At 34.2% G+C, this 16,502-nt stretch overlaps 1 protein-coding gene and 1 non-coding gene across 2 annotated transcripts in view; both read right to left on the bottom strand.

Moving 5' to 3' along the window:
- Positions 1-16,502, bottom strand: part of Tmprss15 (transmembrane serine protease 15) — a 111,961-nt gene that overhangs the window by 4,648 nt on the left and 90,811 nt on the right. The window contains exons 21-22 of the mRNA XM_003469310.4: positions 5,445-5,626; positions 4,084-4,179 (exon numbers count right to left, since the gene is read on the bottom strand). Coding sequence (XP_003469358.1) covers positions 4,084-4,179; positions 5,445-5,626 — 278 coding nt within the window. The remainder of the gene's footprint in view (positions 1-4,083; positions 4,180-5,444; positions 5,627-16,502) is intronic.
- Positions 4,347-4,514, bottom strand: LOC111756695 (U1 spliceosomal RNA). The gene has a single exon (XR_002791110.1). It is a non-coding gene; the product is annotated as a U1 spliceosomal RNA (small nuclear RNA).

The raw sequence follows: 16,502 nt of genomic DNA, 5'->3' as shown, positions 1-16,502 counted from the left end.
TTCCAACATTTCACTCTCATTATCGAGTACATTGTGTCTATATAATGGAACTAACTACAAACCTTGCATGCTAAATGATATAATAAAATCCATCTGTGGATTTTACCAAGTGGGTAACAGCAATGCACTTCTTTCTTTCCCAAGGGCTAGTAGAGATGGTAGATTGAAGGAAGGTGATGTTTAGCTATTTTCAGTAGTTTTAAAGCTACAATATGGCTCATGGAAATAAAGCTTGCCAACACAAAGAGTTCCATTCATAGAAATTAGCACCAACTCAGAAATTCAGAAGTGCTTTTCATTTGGCACCTGAAGAGGTGCTCCTTCCAGCATAATAGCATTTAGCTTCTTTGTGGAGCTGTGTGAGTGAGCAGGTGCTCAGGGAGCAGGGGACAAAGCTCTGACGAACTGTGCCCCGGTCTAGCGGCAATCAGCTTGTCATCCACATGCAGGTGAAGAGAGAGAAGAAGTTTTAAGAGTATATTTTCATTCTTTTTTATAAAGTACTCATTCTCTAGAAGTGTGAATCTCTGTTTATTGAAAAACTTAGCCCAGGGGAGATGAGAAACAAGCAGGTGTTAGTATCCCTGAAAAGATAAATGAAAACCACCTCCTAATAATTAGCGATTCTATTTGGTTCCTCAAGCTAAGCAAAAAGTGGGGGCTAAATTATCATACTTGACAGCCAGTGTTTAAAAAATGCATGTGACCTCATTTTCAGTTCAGTTAAGTTCATGCACTTAAAAGACTAAGGAAACAAGAGTGGTGTGTGTGTTGTGTGTGTATGTGTACGCGTGGGTGCGTTTGAGAGAGATTGAGACAGAGAGAGATTGAGGTGCAATGCAGCATATACATGACTTGGTAAATGTGTAACTGTGGGCTCTCTGGAAAAATATCCACTGTATCTTCCTTTCTGGTGTGGAGTAAACATTTCCTTTATGACTGATTTGAAGGTATTAGCATGGCAGAGAAGATGGAGTTGTGTGGAGCCATACCAATGGGTATTGCCAGTTGAAGCCCAAAAAGCCAACGGCACACCACTGATTGATTGACTTTTAAACTTTGACAGTACACTTTAAGGAAATAAATTGCAGAAATTGAGATGGATGAGAAAATTCAGCACCATTGTTTGGTCATCCAAACAATGAAGATCCAGGATGACATGAAAAGCTTTAGTTTTATAATGAAAACCAAAGCCATTTTTGCTCTTGTCAAAAATGAAACAAATGTGTCTGAGTATATAAAAAACTTATTGGTAAAAGAAAATTTGAATAGTGTGCATATAATCTTTATTTGTCAACATGATTTATGACTAGAATAACAAGGAGCACACACACAGATATGCATAACATTTTTAGTAAAGTTACTTTTGATATCACTCCATTTTTTCCTAGTGAACATGTTCCTAATTAGCTAGTTAATTAGTGCAATACATTGTAAAGTTTAGAAAGTGAGATCTTATGAAATTAGATGCTGAATTTAGATGAAAATTTGAAGGCCAAATTTATTAAAATTATTAAAATTACAATCGCCTAAGAAGTAAAGATAAGCCAACTGTCAGGCATGGTGGTGCATGTCTGTAGCCCGACAACTCAAGAGGCTGAGGCAGAAGGATCAACATGACTTTGAGGCCAGCCTGGGCTAATAAGTAAGTTCAAGGCCAGCCTGTACCACATAGTACACTCAACCCCAACCCCTCCACTTGACCCCCCAAAAAGGATGAGTAGTCATTTATTGCTAAATGAAATTGATCTTTTTTTCTGGCTCCATATAACTTTTAGATACTTTCTTGGTTTTTTTTTTTTTTTTTTTGTCTTTTTCCTTTTTATCAGTACCGGGGATGGAACTCACGACTGCCTGCTTGCAAGGCAGGCACTTATGCTGCTGAGCTAAATCTCCAGCCCCTTAGATACTTTCTTAAGCTAACTAAACAAATATTTTATTATCAGTAAATACATATAAACCAAATTTACTGAGCTTGAATATTTTTCCTATGAAATAAAGAATCTTAAATCTTGTTAGTGCATAGTTTGTTTTTAAAGAGTCTACATTACAGCCATAAAATATAGTTTAAAATCTGAAAGAAAAATAAATTATCTGCCTGACAATAATTTTTATTCCCTACATTTCAAGTGTTACAAGTTTTGACATTCTTCAAGCAGAAGATATACAAGAATGCATGGTCTTTAATACTCTTTATGAAGAGCAGACAACATAACTGAATTGCTGTGGAAAACTTTTGTCAGAATCCTCCAGAAAGCACTATACTTTGAACATTATGCTTTCTCTGATTAAAAATATTAAGGATATTTTAGATGTATTTTGATTCTGGGATGCTGTATCTCCATACAAGATTTTGTGCATTTTTATCTTACCCAGACTTTTAAACATCACATCTGTAATTTATTGTGACTATAGAGGTCATATCCTCTTACCAGAATAAGTGTCTTTCTTTTTTGTCTAATATTATGGAGTGGTCAGAACTCTGTAGGCGGAGTATTGTATTAGAAGTTCTGTAGTCAATGAGCCTTGCAATTACACTTATAGGACATGAAGTTCTAGAATGCTTTTTAGAATTCATGTTTAGATATACTTTTGTTCATCTCCAAGCCTGAAAAGTTATGTAGATAGACAGATACATAGATGATAGATAAATAGATCCATCTTTTGATAGACAGGTGGACAGATAAATGGGTAGATCTGTACAACTAAAAATTGTTTCACTTCATTTTTAGTTTAATTGACACAAACAAACATGAGAGTTTCTATGAGACTGAGGCAAGAGGACTGGACGTTCTAACCCAGCATGGGTAACTGAGTGACTTAGCAAGACCCTGTCTCAAAATTAAAAACCAAGTGAAGAACAAGGATATGGCTTAGTATGAAGGCTCTGATTTTAATCTTCAGTACCACACAAAAAAAGAAAAATGCACGCTTTCATGGGTACTGTTCTGTTTTATACATGTGTATAGTCTTACTTAAATCAGGTTAAGCATATCTATCTCCTCAAGTATTTATCCTTTTTTTTTCTAATAAGCACTTGCAGTGTCTTTTCTTCTAGCTTTTGGATGTTCACAGTATGTTACTGCTGTCAACAGTCAAACTGTTGTACAGTACCACGCCAGAACTTCTTGCTTCTGTTTAATTGTAGCTTAGTACCTGTCCACCGACTTTTAGATTCCATGTATGAGTGAGATTGTGGAGAACTTGTCTCTCTGTGTCTGGCTTATTCCACTTAACATGATCTACATTGCCACAAATAGCAAGTTTTTATTTTCTTCATAATAGCTGAATAGTGTGCCACTGTGTACATGAACCACATTTTCTTCATCCATTCAGCTGGTCAACACTTGGGGTCCCCCTCCCCAATATTTTTGGCTATTGTGAATAGTACTGCAATGAAAATGGGAGAACAGATGTCTCTTTGACAAACCAGTATCATTTCCTCTGAATATATACACAGCAATGGAATTTCTGAATCATATTCATCATGTTTATGTTTGGAAATCACACTATTAAATAGTACCAGGGATCAATGATCTATCAGTTTATAGCCTTCAATGTAAGATTCATGGCATATCGTTATCATTTTGCCAATAGACAGTTTCATCATGTTGAAGCTAGAAGGGAATTTGTTCTTACTGTAGGTAACTTAACTGTACAGCTTTACATTACAAATGAATATAAAGTGGTTGATTAGCAAAGTGGAACATATAATAATGTGGCTTTTACTGAGACTTTGTGCATATACTTTACCAAAATATATTCTTAGAACCTTGCATGATATTCATTTCACTAGATGTATCTTTTCTATTTATCAGTGTTTATAATGCAAAATTTAAATAGTGAACTGAGGGATAATCTGCATTTTTAAAAGGATTATATTTATATAATACGATCTAGAATAATACACCTGGGATTTTTTAAAGATATAAAATTATTAATGTGTCACACACTGTTCTTTGTAAATATTGCAAAATTCATTACAGTAGAAGAGTAGAAAAAATGTTGAAAAATATTCACAGGATAGTGCAACAGTACTTCTTTTTAGTAGCCTTTTTCTTTTTTCCAAATTTGATAATTTACCTCCATAATAAAGGGCTCCCCAGCCAGCAATAGAACAATTCCTTCCTGGAAGAAAAACTTGATTTTCTTCTGGTAAGCAAATAGGTTGTATATAATCTGAAAAACAAACAAAACAATGTAATCGAACAAAAAATAACAAACTGTTTCTAACAAATTTTAAAAACCAATCACATCACCATTTAATCTAAAGAAACTTGGATGAACAACTTATGTGAGTCTTCAGGGGGAAAAGATATTTTTTTGTTTTTGTTTGTTTTTTAAATCAGAGGAGAGCACGAAATCAGTCCCCCACTACCACAAATTATGCAATTTTCTGCATTTGGGGGAAATCTCAGTGGTCAGCACATCCGGAGTGCAATGGATAAGCCTTGCCCTGGGGACCTGGGAAAACCTCCTTCATGATCATGGTATTTCCCTTGCCAGTTAAGTATGGGGAAAGGTGTTTTAAAACAATCTTTCTTTGTCAATTTGACATTTTTGCATTCTCTACATAGTCTTTTTGGAATGTGAGCAATGTCGTATTTCTGAAGTTTATTTGTATGTTTAATTTTTAAATAATGGTGCTCTAATGAACTAGTGCCAGCTCTACTGCTTTTCAGGGTCAGTTAAGAGAAACTTGGACAAACATTATTATTATTTGTAATTTTCTCCAGTTATTTCCAAGTTTAAAAAGCTTTTAGGTTAAAAAAAAAAAGATTTGAGGTAATTACTTATAGGACAGTTATGGAAGCACTAATATTTATCACTGACTTCTAAAGCTTTCTGCATCAATTTACAAGTCATCTAGTGTGCAGTAAGCATTTACTACCTGTAGAACTCAGGGCAGACACAAAAGACAGAGCCTTTCAGAATAAAGTTTTCCTCCTCATTTGATTTCTTATATATTTTCAATGTACTTGGAGGAAGTCTTCTTTGACCATTGTAATAACATTAGTGGGCTCTCTTTTAAAGCCTTAATTATATGGATTGTCAAAGATATCTTAAGAATACATGCTCTTATCTCAATTTTTCAATCTTTGTCTTACCCTCTCTTCTGTAGTAGATGAACTCACTGTTCAATTACTTGAGAAAAAGAAGCCATGAGTAATATCATGATCTATTTTTCTGGGCTGCTCCTTTAAGAATTTTTTTGTCAGTTTACTATAAAATGTACTGTTATGGAGGACACTGAGTTTTATTCTAAAAGCCTTTTCTAGAAAGTTGTATTTAAACGTATTTTCCTTAATTCCTCAATTCCAGTTCAGTTATATTGTAATGAAATATATAATTTTTATAAACTAGTGCATTCATACTATTAATATTTCAAATCTTATAGTGCATTAATTTGAGTAGATAAGAATTCTGAAAGTGATTTCTTTTACCTGTGTAGTTCACTTTAAATTCAAGATGCATCATGACAATGTCACTGTCCTTTGTCCGTTTATTGTAGTGAGGGTTTATGACAATTTGATCAATCAGCCGAGTTTCTACATGAGGAGAAGTCAGATCTGAGGTCTCATGCATGCCTAGGAATGCGCTCCACTTAGATGGGTCTAAATTTCTTCTGAAGATTACAATAAAGAGGAACGAGAAACTCTCAGTTAAAAACAGTTAGGTGCCCAATGTGAAATTTTGAGAACTGTGAATTTTTATTCTACAGTGTTCTTGTATTTCTTTTAAAATTATTCTTTAAAAATGTTTATTATTTTTAATTGACACAAGAGTGGCAATATTGTGGGCACACAATGGTGTTTTGATACTTGCACACATTGTGGAAAGTTTGAATCAGGGTCAGTATACTTATTTCTGTAAGTATACAAATGTCTACTATTTCTTTGTAAAACATTTGAAAACATTGAAATCTGTTCTTCTAGCTTTTTGAAACATGTAGGAAGCGGTGCGACAGCCCCATTGCTGCCTCTCCGTCTCTCTCTCCTATGAGCACATAATGTGCCTGCCTACATTAACCATAATCCTCTCCTGCTTACGTCACATACCTGGATGTGACAATGACCCATCAGAAACCACCCTGTAGCCTCTTCCTGTCCCACCAGCCCACCCCTGGCCCATAAAGGATGCGACCACTTCCTGAATAAACGAGGCTTGATCGGATTCTCTCGACTTGCTTCAATCTCTCTTTGTCTCCCCCCTGTTTCTATTCATCCCCGTTCCCCCTCCAGGTACACCCCACAGATTGATCTGTGGGCCAGATCAGAAACATACACGACATTATTGTTATCTAGAGTCACTGTGCAACAGAGTACCAAAATATATATCTCCTTTATTAGTACCATTGACCAACCTTTCCCCTTCTTTCTCCCTCCTCCTCTTCTACCCTAGCTTCTGGTAACCACTATTTCATTCTTACTTTCTTTTAGATCAACTTGTATAGCTTTAACATATGGTTAATTTTTATATTTCTGATCAGATCATAGAAATCATAATTAGTGCAGCTCCCTCTATGTAACATTTCTTAAATCATGTCCTGATCTCTATTTCTAGACTGTGGTTCTCCACTCTGGCTGTATCATCCTGTAGCTTAGTGTTTTTAAATAATACTGGTACCTGCTCTATCCCTCCCAACTCTATTTAAAAAGTGGGACGAGCACAAGACACTTTGTATAAGATTTTAAATTAAAGTTCTGCTTATAACTTAATGTAGAACTAGGGTTAAGAACCCCTGTATTGGATCACATTCTACTGCGGGGATCACGACTCAGTCCAGTTCTGATTTAGACAATGGTAGCAGGTGAAGTAATAAGACAGGGCAGTGCAGAGCTTTCTGTCATCTATGGATCATTAGATTTACATTGAGTTAAAGTCATCAGTGTAATCTCTAATGGTATTTGTTTGAATAATTTCTATATATAGTATTTATCCTTAATAATATATGCTAAAGGATGATACTTTTGTTATAGGATAGCAAAATTAGGTAGTATAATTTGAAAATAGGCAAGGACTTCTAAATATACTATTGGCCTATAATATCTTCATGCCAAGATATTATAAATGAAAAGCCGGAATTAAGCCAATTAAGCCATACTCACAATGAAGTCAAAATTCAGTAATTGCAATTATGGACAGAAATACTGATCAAATTCTTAACAGTTGCAAATGCCTAGTTTAATGTAGGTTAAAATTCAAGTCATCTGCAAACATGTCTGTGGCAGTAAGTTATTTTATATCTGCTTATCTTTTAATCTATCTAGTCCTCACATTGTTTGATTTCCTAAATCATCATGTTCCATCAAAGCAGCTGTTAATTATCAAAGGTTATCAAGACTTAGGCTGAGGAGGATGACTCTGCTCTCCGTAGTTGCTGGCAATTCCTTAAGTGTTTCAGATGCTGGATAATAATGACTATGAATAATTAAGAGAGGCCCTGTCTGCTTGCAAACAGGCTGTCTTACTCTCCTATCTCTAAGTCATAAGATTCAGTGCTTCAGCCATGCATGGGACATATAATTTTCGGACACAGGGTATTCCCAACTTTTATGGTACCTTGGGACTCCACTGTCTACTTAGATCTACTTGGTATAGGGTGAAGTCCTACCTGATGTCTTATCACTAAACCTAATTCTTCACCTATCATTGATTAATTATATTTCCAAAACCTCAAATGGTCACAGGTTCATTTGATTTGCCTGACAAGTTAACAGGTCACTACATTAAGAATTGTGAATTCTCTATTTGATGTTTAATTCATATATTTACTATTACCAATAAATTAATCTTATAATTACTATATCTCATTTCCTAGTTCATTATACTTATATATTATATTTCATATTATACTTATGTAACTGTGTTACATTGATATTGTACATTTATATATGCAAATATGTACATCTATATAAATATTATGTTAATAATACTAAAATAACATTTACTTATAGTATATGGTGTAATTATACAGATTCCATTTTAACATTAAAAGATTTTACATTATTTTTTAAATAATATTTTTCTTAAGTGTTTTATATACATTTGTTTTTAAGAACTACTATACAGAAGTTTAGACAGATATATGCAGTTTATTCACCATATATTTAAATCAGTATTTAATTAGGAGAATTTAGAAAAAGAAGAGTTAATGTCCCAAATTATTTGTAAGTACTATTCTTCATCCAAGAACTGATAACAAATTGCTCATTTGAGAGAGCTTGTAGGTAATACTAATTTTAATCATTACCATTTTCTTTCATTATTTTAAAGTCTTGAGTATGTAATCAATACATGAACCATGAGCTGTGAAGATTAAATATACTTGCTTCAAGCTACTGCTCTAATTAAATTCAATTTACCAGAAGGTTAATCTAATACAGTTTTGATGGTTTCTAAAATTGTTACTGAACTACATGGAAAATAACCTCTTATTTCATGTTTTATTAATTCAACATCTGTAGGTAGCTCCAGTATATAAAACCACTCCAGTGTGTATCATTTACACTTGTGTCTCAAAGTCCTGCGCACAAACCTTCCTGTGTTTGTGAATGTCACTTCCCTGCCACAAGCCTCTCTCCAGTCAAGCACTATATACATTCTGTAGAAATTTCTGAGCATTTTCTTCACAGAAAATGATGGGAGAAAACAGAAGAACTAACTAGTCCTTAAATTTTCCAGGAACTTAGGACATTTTATAATATTTGAATTCTTACTTTTCCACCTCAGGAGATTATACTAAAAGGCAGAAGTGCATCTCAAAGTTGGTGCTCAATGCAAAGAATCTTTTAGCATCTTCATTTATCAACAGTGTATGACAGAAGAAAAAAGAAAACCTGCAGAGATGTACTTTCAGGAGAACAGAAAGGACTTATAATTTCACAATTTTCTTATCTGTATCTGAATTCTCATAAAGGAAGAGCTATAGGACATATGGTGGACAGGCATGGACAGGAATGACCAGTCCAGCAGAGGCTAATCATGGCAGAAACAGGGCATCTCTAAGATGGAACTTGGCTGAATTTTTGCCATAGTTCACCTCTCTCTGTCCCATACACACAAAGTATTTTTGCCAGTAGCAAAAGAAAGAGAAATAAGACTGTGAAGGACCCTTGATCTTCATACTCTCACAGATAAACACGTGTCCTATCACATAAATGCTGCACTAGATGGTATGAACCAATGCTGTCTCCAAAATATAATGCTGTGTGCTGAAGCATAAGTAACTTTACTACCTTGAGCATCAGTGTTTCAGAATGCAAGTTAATTAGGTAACTGTGATAGTGTGACACAAAATGCTAAAAGGAAAAAGAAATTGAATGGGAGTCCATTGCTGTAAATGAATTCTTTTTCTTTTGCCCTTACTTAATGAGGGGAACATAAATTCTATTTTTTAAGGCAAGCTAAAAAAAAAAAAAACAGGATGTTTCTGAAACAGCATTGGTATCAGACAGAAAGAATGCTTTAAAAAGCATCAAAAGCAATTCAGAAAGAACAAAGATATCAGAATATAAGAGAGAACATGGGTCATGCTTTGAGCATCATATAATAATGAACAAAGTCACCGGAGTGGTGGTGTATGTCTGTAACCCCAGCACTAAGGAGGCTGAGGCAAGAGGATCACCATGAGTTTGAGGCCAGCCTGGGCTTCATAGTGAGCTCAAGGCCAACCTGAACTACAAAAAAGCCAACAAAATAAGCAAAATAAAGCAAAACAAAAAAACCTTAGCCTGGATAGCAAAATAAGTTGTTTATGAAAAGTTCTAACATTTCTACAAGGACATGCAAATGAGAAATATTAAACCATAAAAGTGGAGAACTAATATATGGTGAATCTTTATACCTTTTCATGAATAAGGACTAGAGTTTTATAATGTGAGTTTTTAAAATCATACCTATGATATTTTGAACTATTCTTAAAATAGAAATATGCACTTGTATGAGTGTGTGGAAGAGAAGTATATACAGTAAGAATAAGCCAAATAACCCTCAGCATTGTTTGACTTTGTGGTTATTCACAGAAACTTTAGGAATCATTATTGACTACCTTCCAAGATTCTTCCACAATTCCATGGGCTTGTGATTTTCTCTTTAATTCACTCTTTGTTCTTTAATTCTTTCTGTGTGTGTCATCTCTCTGCCTTTTCTGTCTCTGTCTCCCTCTTTTCTTGTCAAACTTTAAAGATTATGATCCTCCAGGATTCCTTCAACCTTATTCTATTCTCTATTTTTATTATCTTCTTAGATGACTTTATCCAGTGATGTCATGCCTTAAAAAACAGCTATATGCTGAAAATTTCTGAATTTATATTTTAATTATTTCTCCCTTAAAATTTCAATTCACATGCAAATTGAATAATATTAATGATAGAGCCCAGGGGCTGGGGATTTAGCTCAGCCGCATAAGTACCTGCCTTGCAAGCAGGCGGTCGTGAGTTTGATCCCCCGTACCGATAAAAATGAAAAAGACAAAAAAAAAAAATGATAGAGCCCAAATTTAATGTATAAAGATCAGAACTTTCATTCACCTATTTTGTCTCATTTTCCAATTTTAATCCTTTTAAATATCATTCTCTGGGGTCTGGGGATATAGCTTAGTGGCCAAACACCTGCCTGGCAAGCACAAGGTCATGAGTTTGATTGCTGATCCAAAAAAACAAAAACAAAAACAAAAAAATAAACAGAAAAGAAAGAATCATTCTGACCTTGTTTTATCTCTATTTTTTTCTATTCAGATGACTCTATATACCATAATTACTAATGTGACTTTACTGCTCATCCGTCATCTTTGGTCATGATCCTAGGGCCACCATTTTCTTTTTCTAACTGGTTTCCACAGTTTCTCTCTGGATCTTTCTAATATTCTCATCTTCACACAGCAGCCTGATCAGAGAAGACCTATCTTCACCCTCTAAATGGTCTTTTATTCCTTTTACTGTTCTGTGCTGAGGCCTCACTCAGCTCTTTTTCCACCTGGAATCTTGTGCCTGTCACTGTCAGCTGCTTTGACTTCTTCAGGTCTCTTGGAATATGCTTACCTGTCTCCCACACCAGAGCATTAGAGCTCCCTGTTATCTCTGCAGAAACTTATGGGACATCATCACATCCACACATGTCTTCAGACACATCTGAAGTCTTTTATCAACTTCCATTAGTTTAATAAGCATTCTCCAACCATCCCATCTCAAATGACTTCCTCGTTCCCATAAATCTCTTTATGTTCATACTAATGCTAGTGTTACTTTTTTATTACACATATCACTCTGTAAAATATTAATTCAAATGCTTTTCAGATTTAACCTATAATATAAACATTATAAAGACAAGGATTTTGTTGGTTTGTACAGTTCTGTTATCCACAAAACTTATAATAATGCTTAGCACAGGTTAAGTGCTCAACAAATATCATTTGATTAAATAAATATATAAACAAATAGGAAGCAATCCAAACCTAGGAAGGAGGGAACACCAGTAGTGGTCAAACATGTTTGCTAGGTAAAGACAGAGGAGTTGTATACCAAATCATGTTAGCACAAGTGGTTGCAGCAAATAAGAAAAAAGAGGTTTCAGACATAAGATTTAAGATGATGACTTGGTTCTCAATGTATAGATAATTTCAGCGATTTGAGACTGAAACTTCTAGAATATAAGGTTTCTGCATGAACTAATAATTAAAAGATACATGCTTAAAATAACATTAAAGTAGTACTAACAGAGTGGTATAAAGAAAATAGGATATATAATATAAATCAAAGGAAATGTAAAGAATAAATAATTTGAAGAGGAGAGAATATTTTAAACTGGTAAAACCTATAAGAAAGTCATAAACTTTAACTTTCAAAAGTATTACTGCTAGCTGAGTTTTAAACTAGTTTATAAAAAGAACCAAAACCGATATGCTAACTAAAGTCAAACGTCAGTAAACTAACCTTGAGATAGCTGGTGTCTTAAGAAAATTCTCTTTTCTTTATTTAAATGCTGGGGATCAGGGCTTTTCTTATGTGAGGTTAGTGTTCTACCACTGAGTTACATCTTCAATGTTTCTTTTTGATCTTCTAAAATTGCTATAATAATGAAATGGTATTATAGTATTCTTGCAACCTGACTTAGTCAGTTTTAGTCTAATTCCTTAAAGCCATAAGAATAAGTAGATCAGAGAAATCAAACTAAATCCATGCTGTATATTTTTCAGATATGTTTAAGTGGCAAGTAAATGTTCATTAAAATATTTTCTTTGCCTGTATTCTATTTTATTTAATCTGTATGAGACATTCAAAAGAATTCTATTTTTAAATTGTAATTTTAGTATCAATTAAATAATGTTATTCTGTGATCAATGTTTACCATTTTAAAAGTTGGTTTCAAAGTTTTATTATTGATATCATTTTAACAAACTTAGTATGCATAGTGGAGTTTATTTTTCACCATGACTCAAATATATGGAATTATCTATTCAGGAATGTTAAAAACTTTTTCAAGGGCTTTTTTCAATGAGAAATCATGTAAACCATGTGATGTACTTGGTTTACTTTGCTGAACTAAATTAAAGAATGAGAGATTGGCAAGAGGCTGTCTGTGGTTAATTTTATCTTTAATATATGTCTATTCAATAAATGTGATCCAGACACTGAATTTATGCGTGATTGCCCACCAAACTGACTCAATAAGGGTTGCTTCTAAAAGTACGGATGGTGATTAATTGGAAAGGGTTGAAGGAAGGAAACGTCTTGATGATGGAGGTGTTCTAACTTTGAAAGAGGTATTGATTTCACAGGTTTATTTATTTCCAAAATACATCCAATTTTACACTTTAGATTATGCATTTTTAATATGTTAGCATTAAAAAAATGAAAAATGTTGAGCTCTTGTTGATATACTAGTTTGTCGCCCACATAGCATAAATTGGTAATTTTCAAACTACTTTTTATGCTCTAAGATTGAATACAAGCAAATATATATTTTGGAGATATTAGGACAAAATTTCTCATTATTGAAAGTAAGAATATTGTAACAAATACATGAAGAGACACACTTACAAGGTACCCTCAGTATTTTATTTGAACAGGAATAATTATTTTGTATTCATGTGCAAATGTACACAGTTGTATTTATTGAGAGAATTTAGGAGGGAGACAGACCAACATTGGCCATAGTATACAAGATCTTACTGCAATGTAGAAAGAACTAATGTGTTAGGTCAATGTAATTGGATTTTCTCAAAAAGAAGGAAAATTGAGGGCTCAGCCAAAGAAAGCATGTTTGAAAACAACAAGAACAATAAAAACAAAACAAAGAGGCTCCCACTTAATGGGAACATAGCAAGATCAATACAGAAGCAAGCTTGAATAGTTTCCTCAAATAAAACACTTTCTATAAAATCAGTGCATTTTTTTTTCAAAAATATCAAAAGCAAAGAGAAAGAAAAAGATTATTTCCAATCAAGAATATTAAAAAAATTACTACAGCATCTACCTGAGATGCAGTATTCTAAATTGGTTCCTAAATGGCAAACAAATATAGGAACCATTTGGGAAAATTAATCATATAATTATATCACATTAGTATAAATTTCCATGATTTGCTATGAATATGGTGGAAAATATCCTTGATTTCAGTAATATAACACCAAAATATTTTGGGGCAAAGAGGCTCAATCACTACCTATTAGCAAATAGTTCAAAAGAGTAACTGTGCCAAAAATGAAATGTTGTCTGAACTACTATAAAAGAAGTCCATCTACCCTGAATAGTGGTGTGAGTCACTTGTCCCTGACAAAATACCACAACTTAGGAGAGGTGTTTTTTGGCTTACGACTTAGTCCAAAGTCAGCTGGTTCCAAGGCAGAAAGAGCACGGCAGAGGTGATGGTAGAGGAAACGGTGCAGGTGAGTGAGTAGAGAACAAAGGGAGGAACCCAGTGCACGAACACACACTTCCATGCTCTGCACCCAGTGGTCCTCTTCCAACCAGGCGTCTCCACCGAGCAGCACATTCAGCTACTGAACTAAGTAGTGGATGAGTCCACTGATAAGCACAGTGCTTACATGGTTCAACCACCTGCTAACATGAGATTTGGCAGCCAATTTAAATCTGATCTGCAACAACCACCATCAATTAAAGGCCATCGTGAGAAAGAACAAACTATTAAAATGCTATATGGAAAGAGAAAAGCTCAGCTCGCCTCCAACTATATTCAATCATCTCAGCTCAGGTGCCAGAAAAAGTGATGAAGCCACCATGTTGGGCTTTTAGACCAGTACACCCCACCAAAGCAGAACTGGTTGAGCCAACCCTGATGACCAAACTACAAGAAATAGTACACTATTATTTTCTGAAAAAAAAAAAAAAAAGATTTTAAAAAGAAAAACTCCTGGAATAAGTTTGCATTCAAAACAAGCCATTTGTGTAGTATGGGTTCAATATGTTGCTTTATCTGGATTACCCTTCTCACTAAAAAATTAAAGTTTTCACAGCATAATTAGGGTTTTTTAAAGATCTTAGTAACAGTGTTAGCATGCTGATAAAAGCATTTTTATAAAAATATCTAAGATAGTGTCAAACTTTTATACTTTGCTAGAAACATGAAGCAAAAAAGGCATAAAATCTCTTGGCTACTAGAGAAATAAAAAGTAGTTCCACTAAATGACTTAAGATAGTCAGATTTAAACTGTAAGGATAATTCCGAATTAATCACAATTCTAGCACAGCTCATCTTTGTTCTTTTGTGTTCAATTTGACATTGTGAAGACATTTTATGTGCTGTGTTGTGTTTACAATGGGTGAAACTGGATTTCTATTTCCTTCACATATCTGTAGTTTTAAACGATAGGATATTGATGTCACTGACCCATAAAATGTACACTTGTAAGGGAGATAATTGAAAGATGTCACTAATATTACTGCAAGCCTGGTTGACATTTAGAAAGCTATGGTCTGAAGAACATCAAACAGAGGAATGTACCAAATCCAGTGGTAATATTGCAAAGTTGTAACAACTAGCTATATGTGACATAAATGACTAATAGTTTACCTTAAACTTCCTTTGTCTGCAGCAAAGTTATGATATAGATGCTATCCATCTGTGACTTGCTCAAAGCAAACAATATGTATAAGTAAAGATTAAAACTGTATTTAACAGATGGTTGAAAAATTGATTTCTGGGAATCTTGTTATGGGATGGTTAAAAACAGATAAAAGGGTACTTATCAAGAGGTAGAAATCAAGACAGGGCACACTGAATGTGAGCGACACTAGAACTAACCTAGATACAGTACCCAATGCACAGTATCAGAGAGCTTTAGATGTATATGGGACAGTATCTCACTTAGACAGCTCCCCTGGAGTCCAGCAGGTTGGCCAGCCTAGTCCTCTGTTTCCAGATTTCTAGGGTCAAACTATTGAAATTATTCTTATTCTAGTACCTAGGGTACTCAGGCATAATCACAATTCTTTAATGCTCATTCTCTTTGCCGCTCTCCATTTTCAAAGCTTTCATAAAACCTCTTTCTGTCTGACAATGTGTTTTTATTTACACAAAAATTTTCACTGTCCGTGACAGTAGAGAGTTTTGGTCTTTAGTCTGATTAACTACAGCTGTCTTTTCCAAGGCTGAGCACACAGGTCGGGTGTGAGAGATTCACCCTAATCCTCACAGGTAGGGTCACTCCCTGGCAGTCTTGCCAAGTCAGAGGCAGGGAATCATTTTAGGTCCTGCTCATAAATCTCTTAAGGGGAAGCTACCTTTTCCCCTTTTTCATTCTTTATTACTTCAGAACTATCTAAAGAGGTGTGCACTTGTGTGGAAGGAAAAAATTAGCATGTTTCCAGGTCCAGGCTTATTTTTTCCTTCTCTCCTTGCCCGTTGGAGTTACAGTCTCTATTCCTGGGCCGCAGCTCTAGGAGCGACTGGTTTCAGAAAGACAAAATAAATGATAGCATTTGGAATATAATTTACGCTATTTTTGAACAAAAAGCTGAGTTAAATATGTTGATATTAGTCTTCAATTTTAGTCTCACATACCATTAAAGTAGATCTAACTTGAGAACTAAAATTTTTATTCACAAAAAGTGTTTATATATGAATTTTTAGATCAAAGTATATTTGCAACTTGAAGGCTCCCTATGAATATTATTTGATATTGACTATTTGTAAGCAGTAAATATTATCCTAATTAAATGACAACAAGTACAATTTATACATCAAACACTGTTCATTCCACAATCCAAAAATATTTTACCTATTTGACTAGGTCAAGATTTGCAGTTTCCATGTACATAGGAAACACAAATTTTGATATCTATATATATAACTCATAATTTTTAATTGAATTTTATTTGTATAAGATTTGATATATGATTTACAGACGCTTTAAATGGAAAATGATCAGAAAGTTTATAACACCATAATAGTCAAAAATACCTCCCAGGAGGGATGGTTTTGGGAGTCTGCGTGAAGTAGGATGATTGACAGCGTCTGCAGCACCAGCCATGTTTGGGAAG

This window comes from Cavia porcellus, unplaced genomic scaffold (genome assembly GCF_034190915.1).
Source record: "Cavia porcellus strain 051 isolate PalLab524CR breed Dunkin Hartley unplaced genomic scaffold, mCavPor4.1 scaffold_15, whole genome shotgun sequence".
NCBI lineage: Eukaryota > Metazoa > Chordata > Mammalia > Rodentia > Caviidae > Cavia > Cavia porcellus.
The sequence above is the reverse complement of the archived record's forward strand: the minus strand, read 5'-3'. Positions and strand labels throughout refer to the sequence as shown.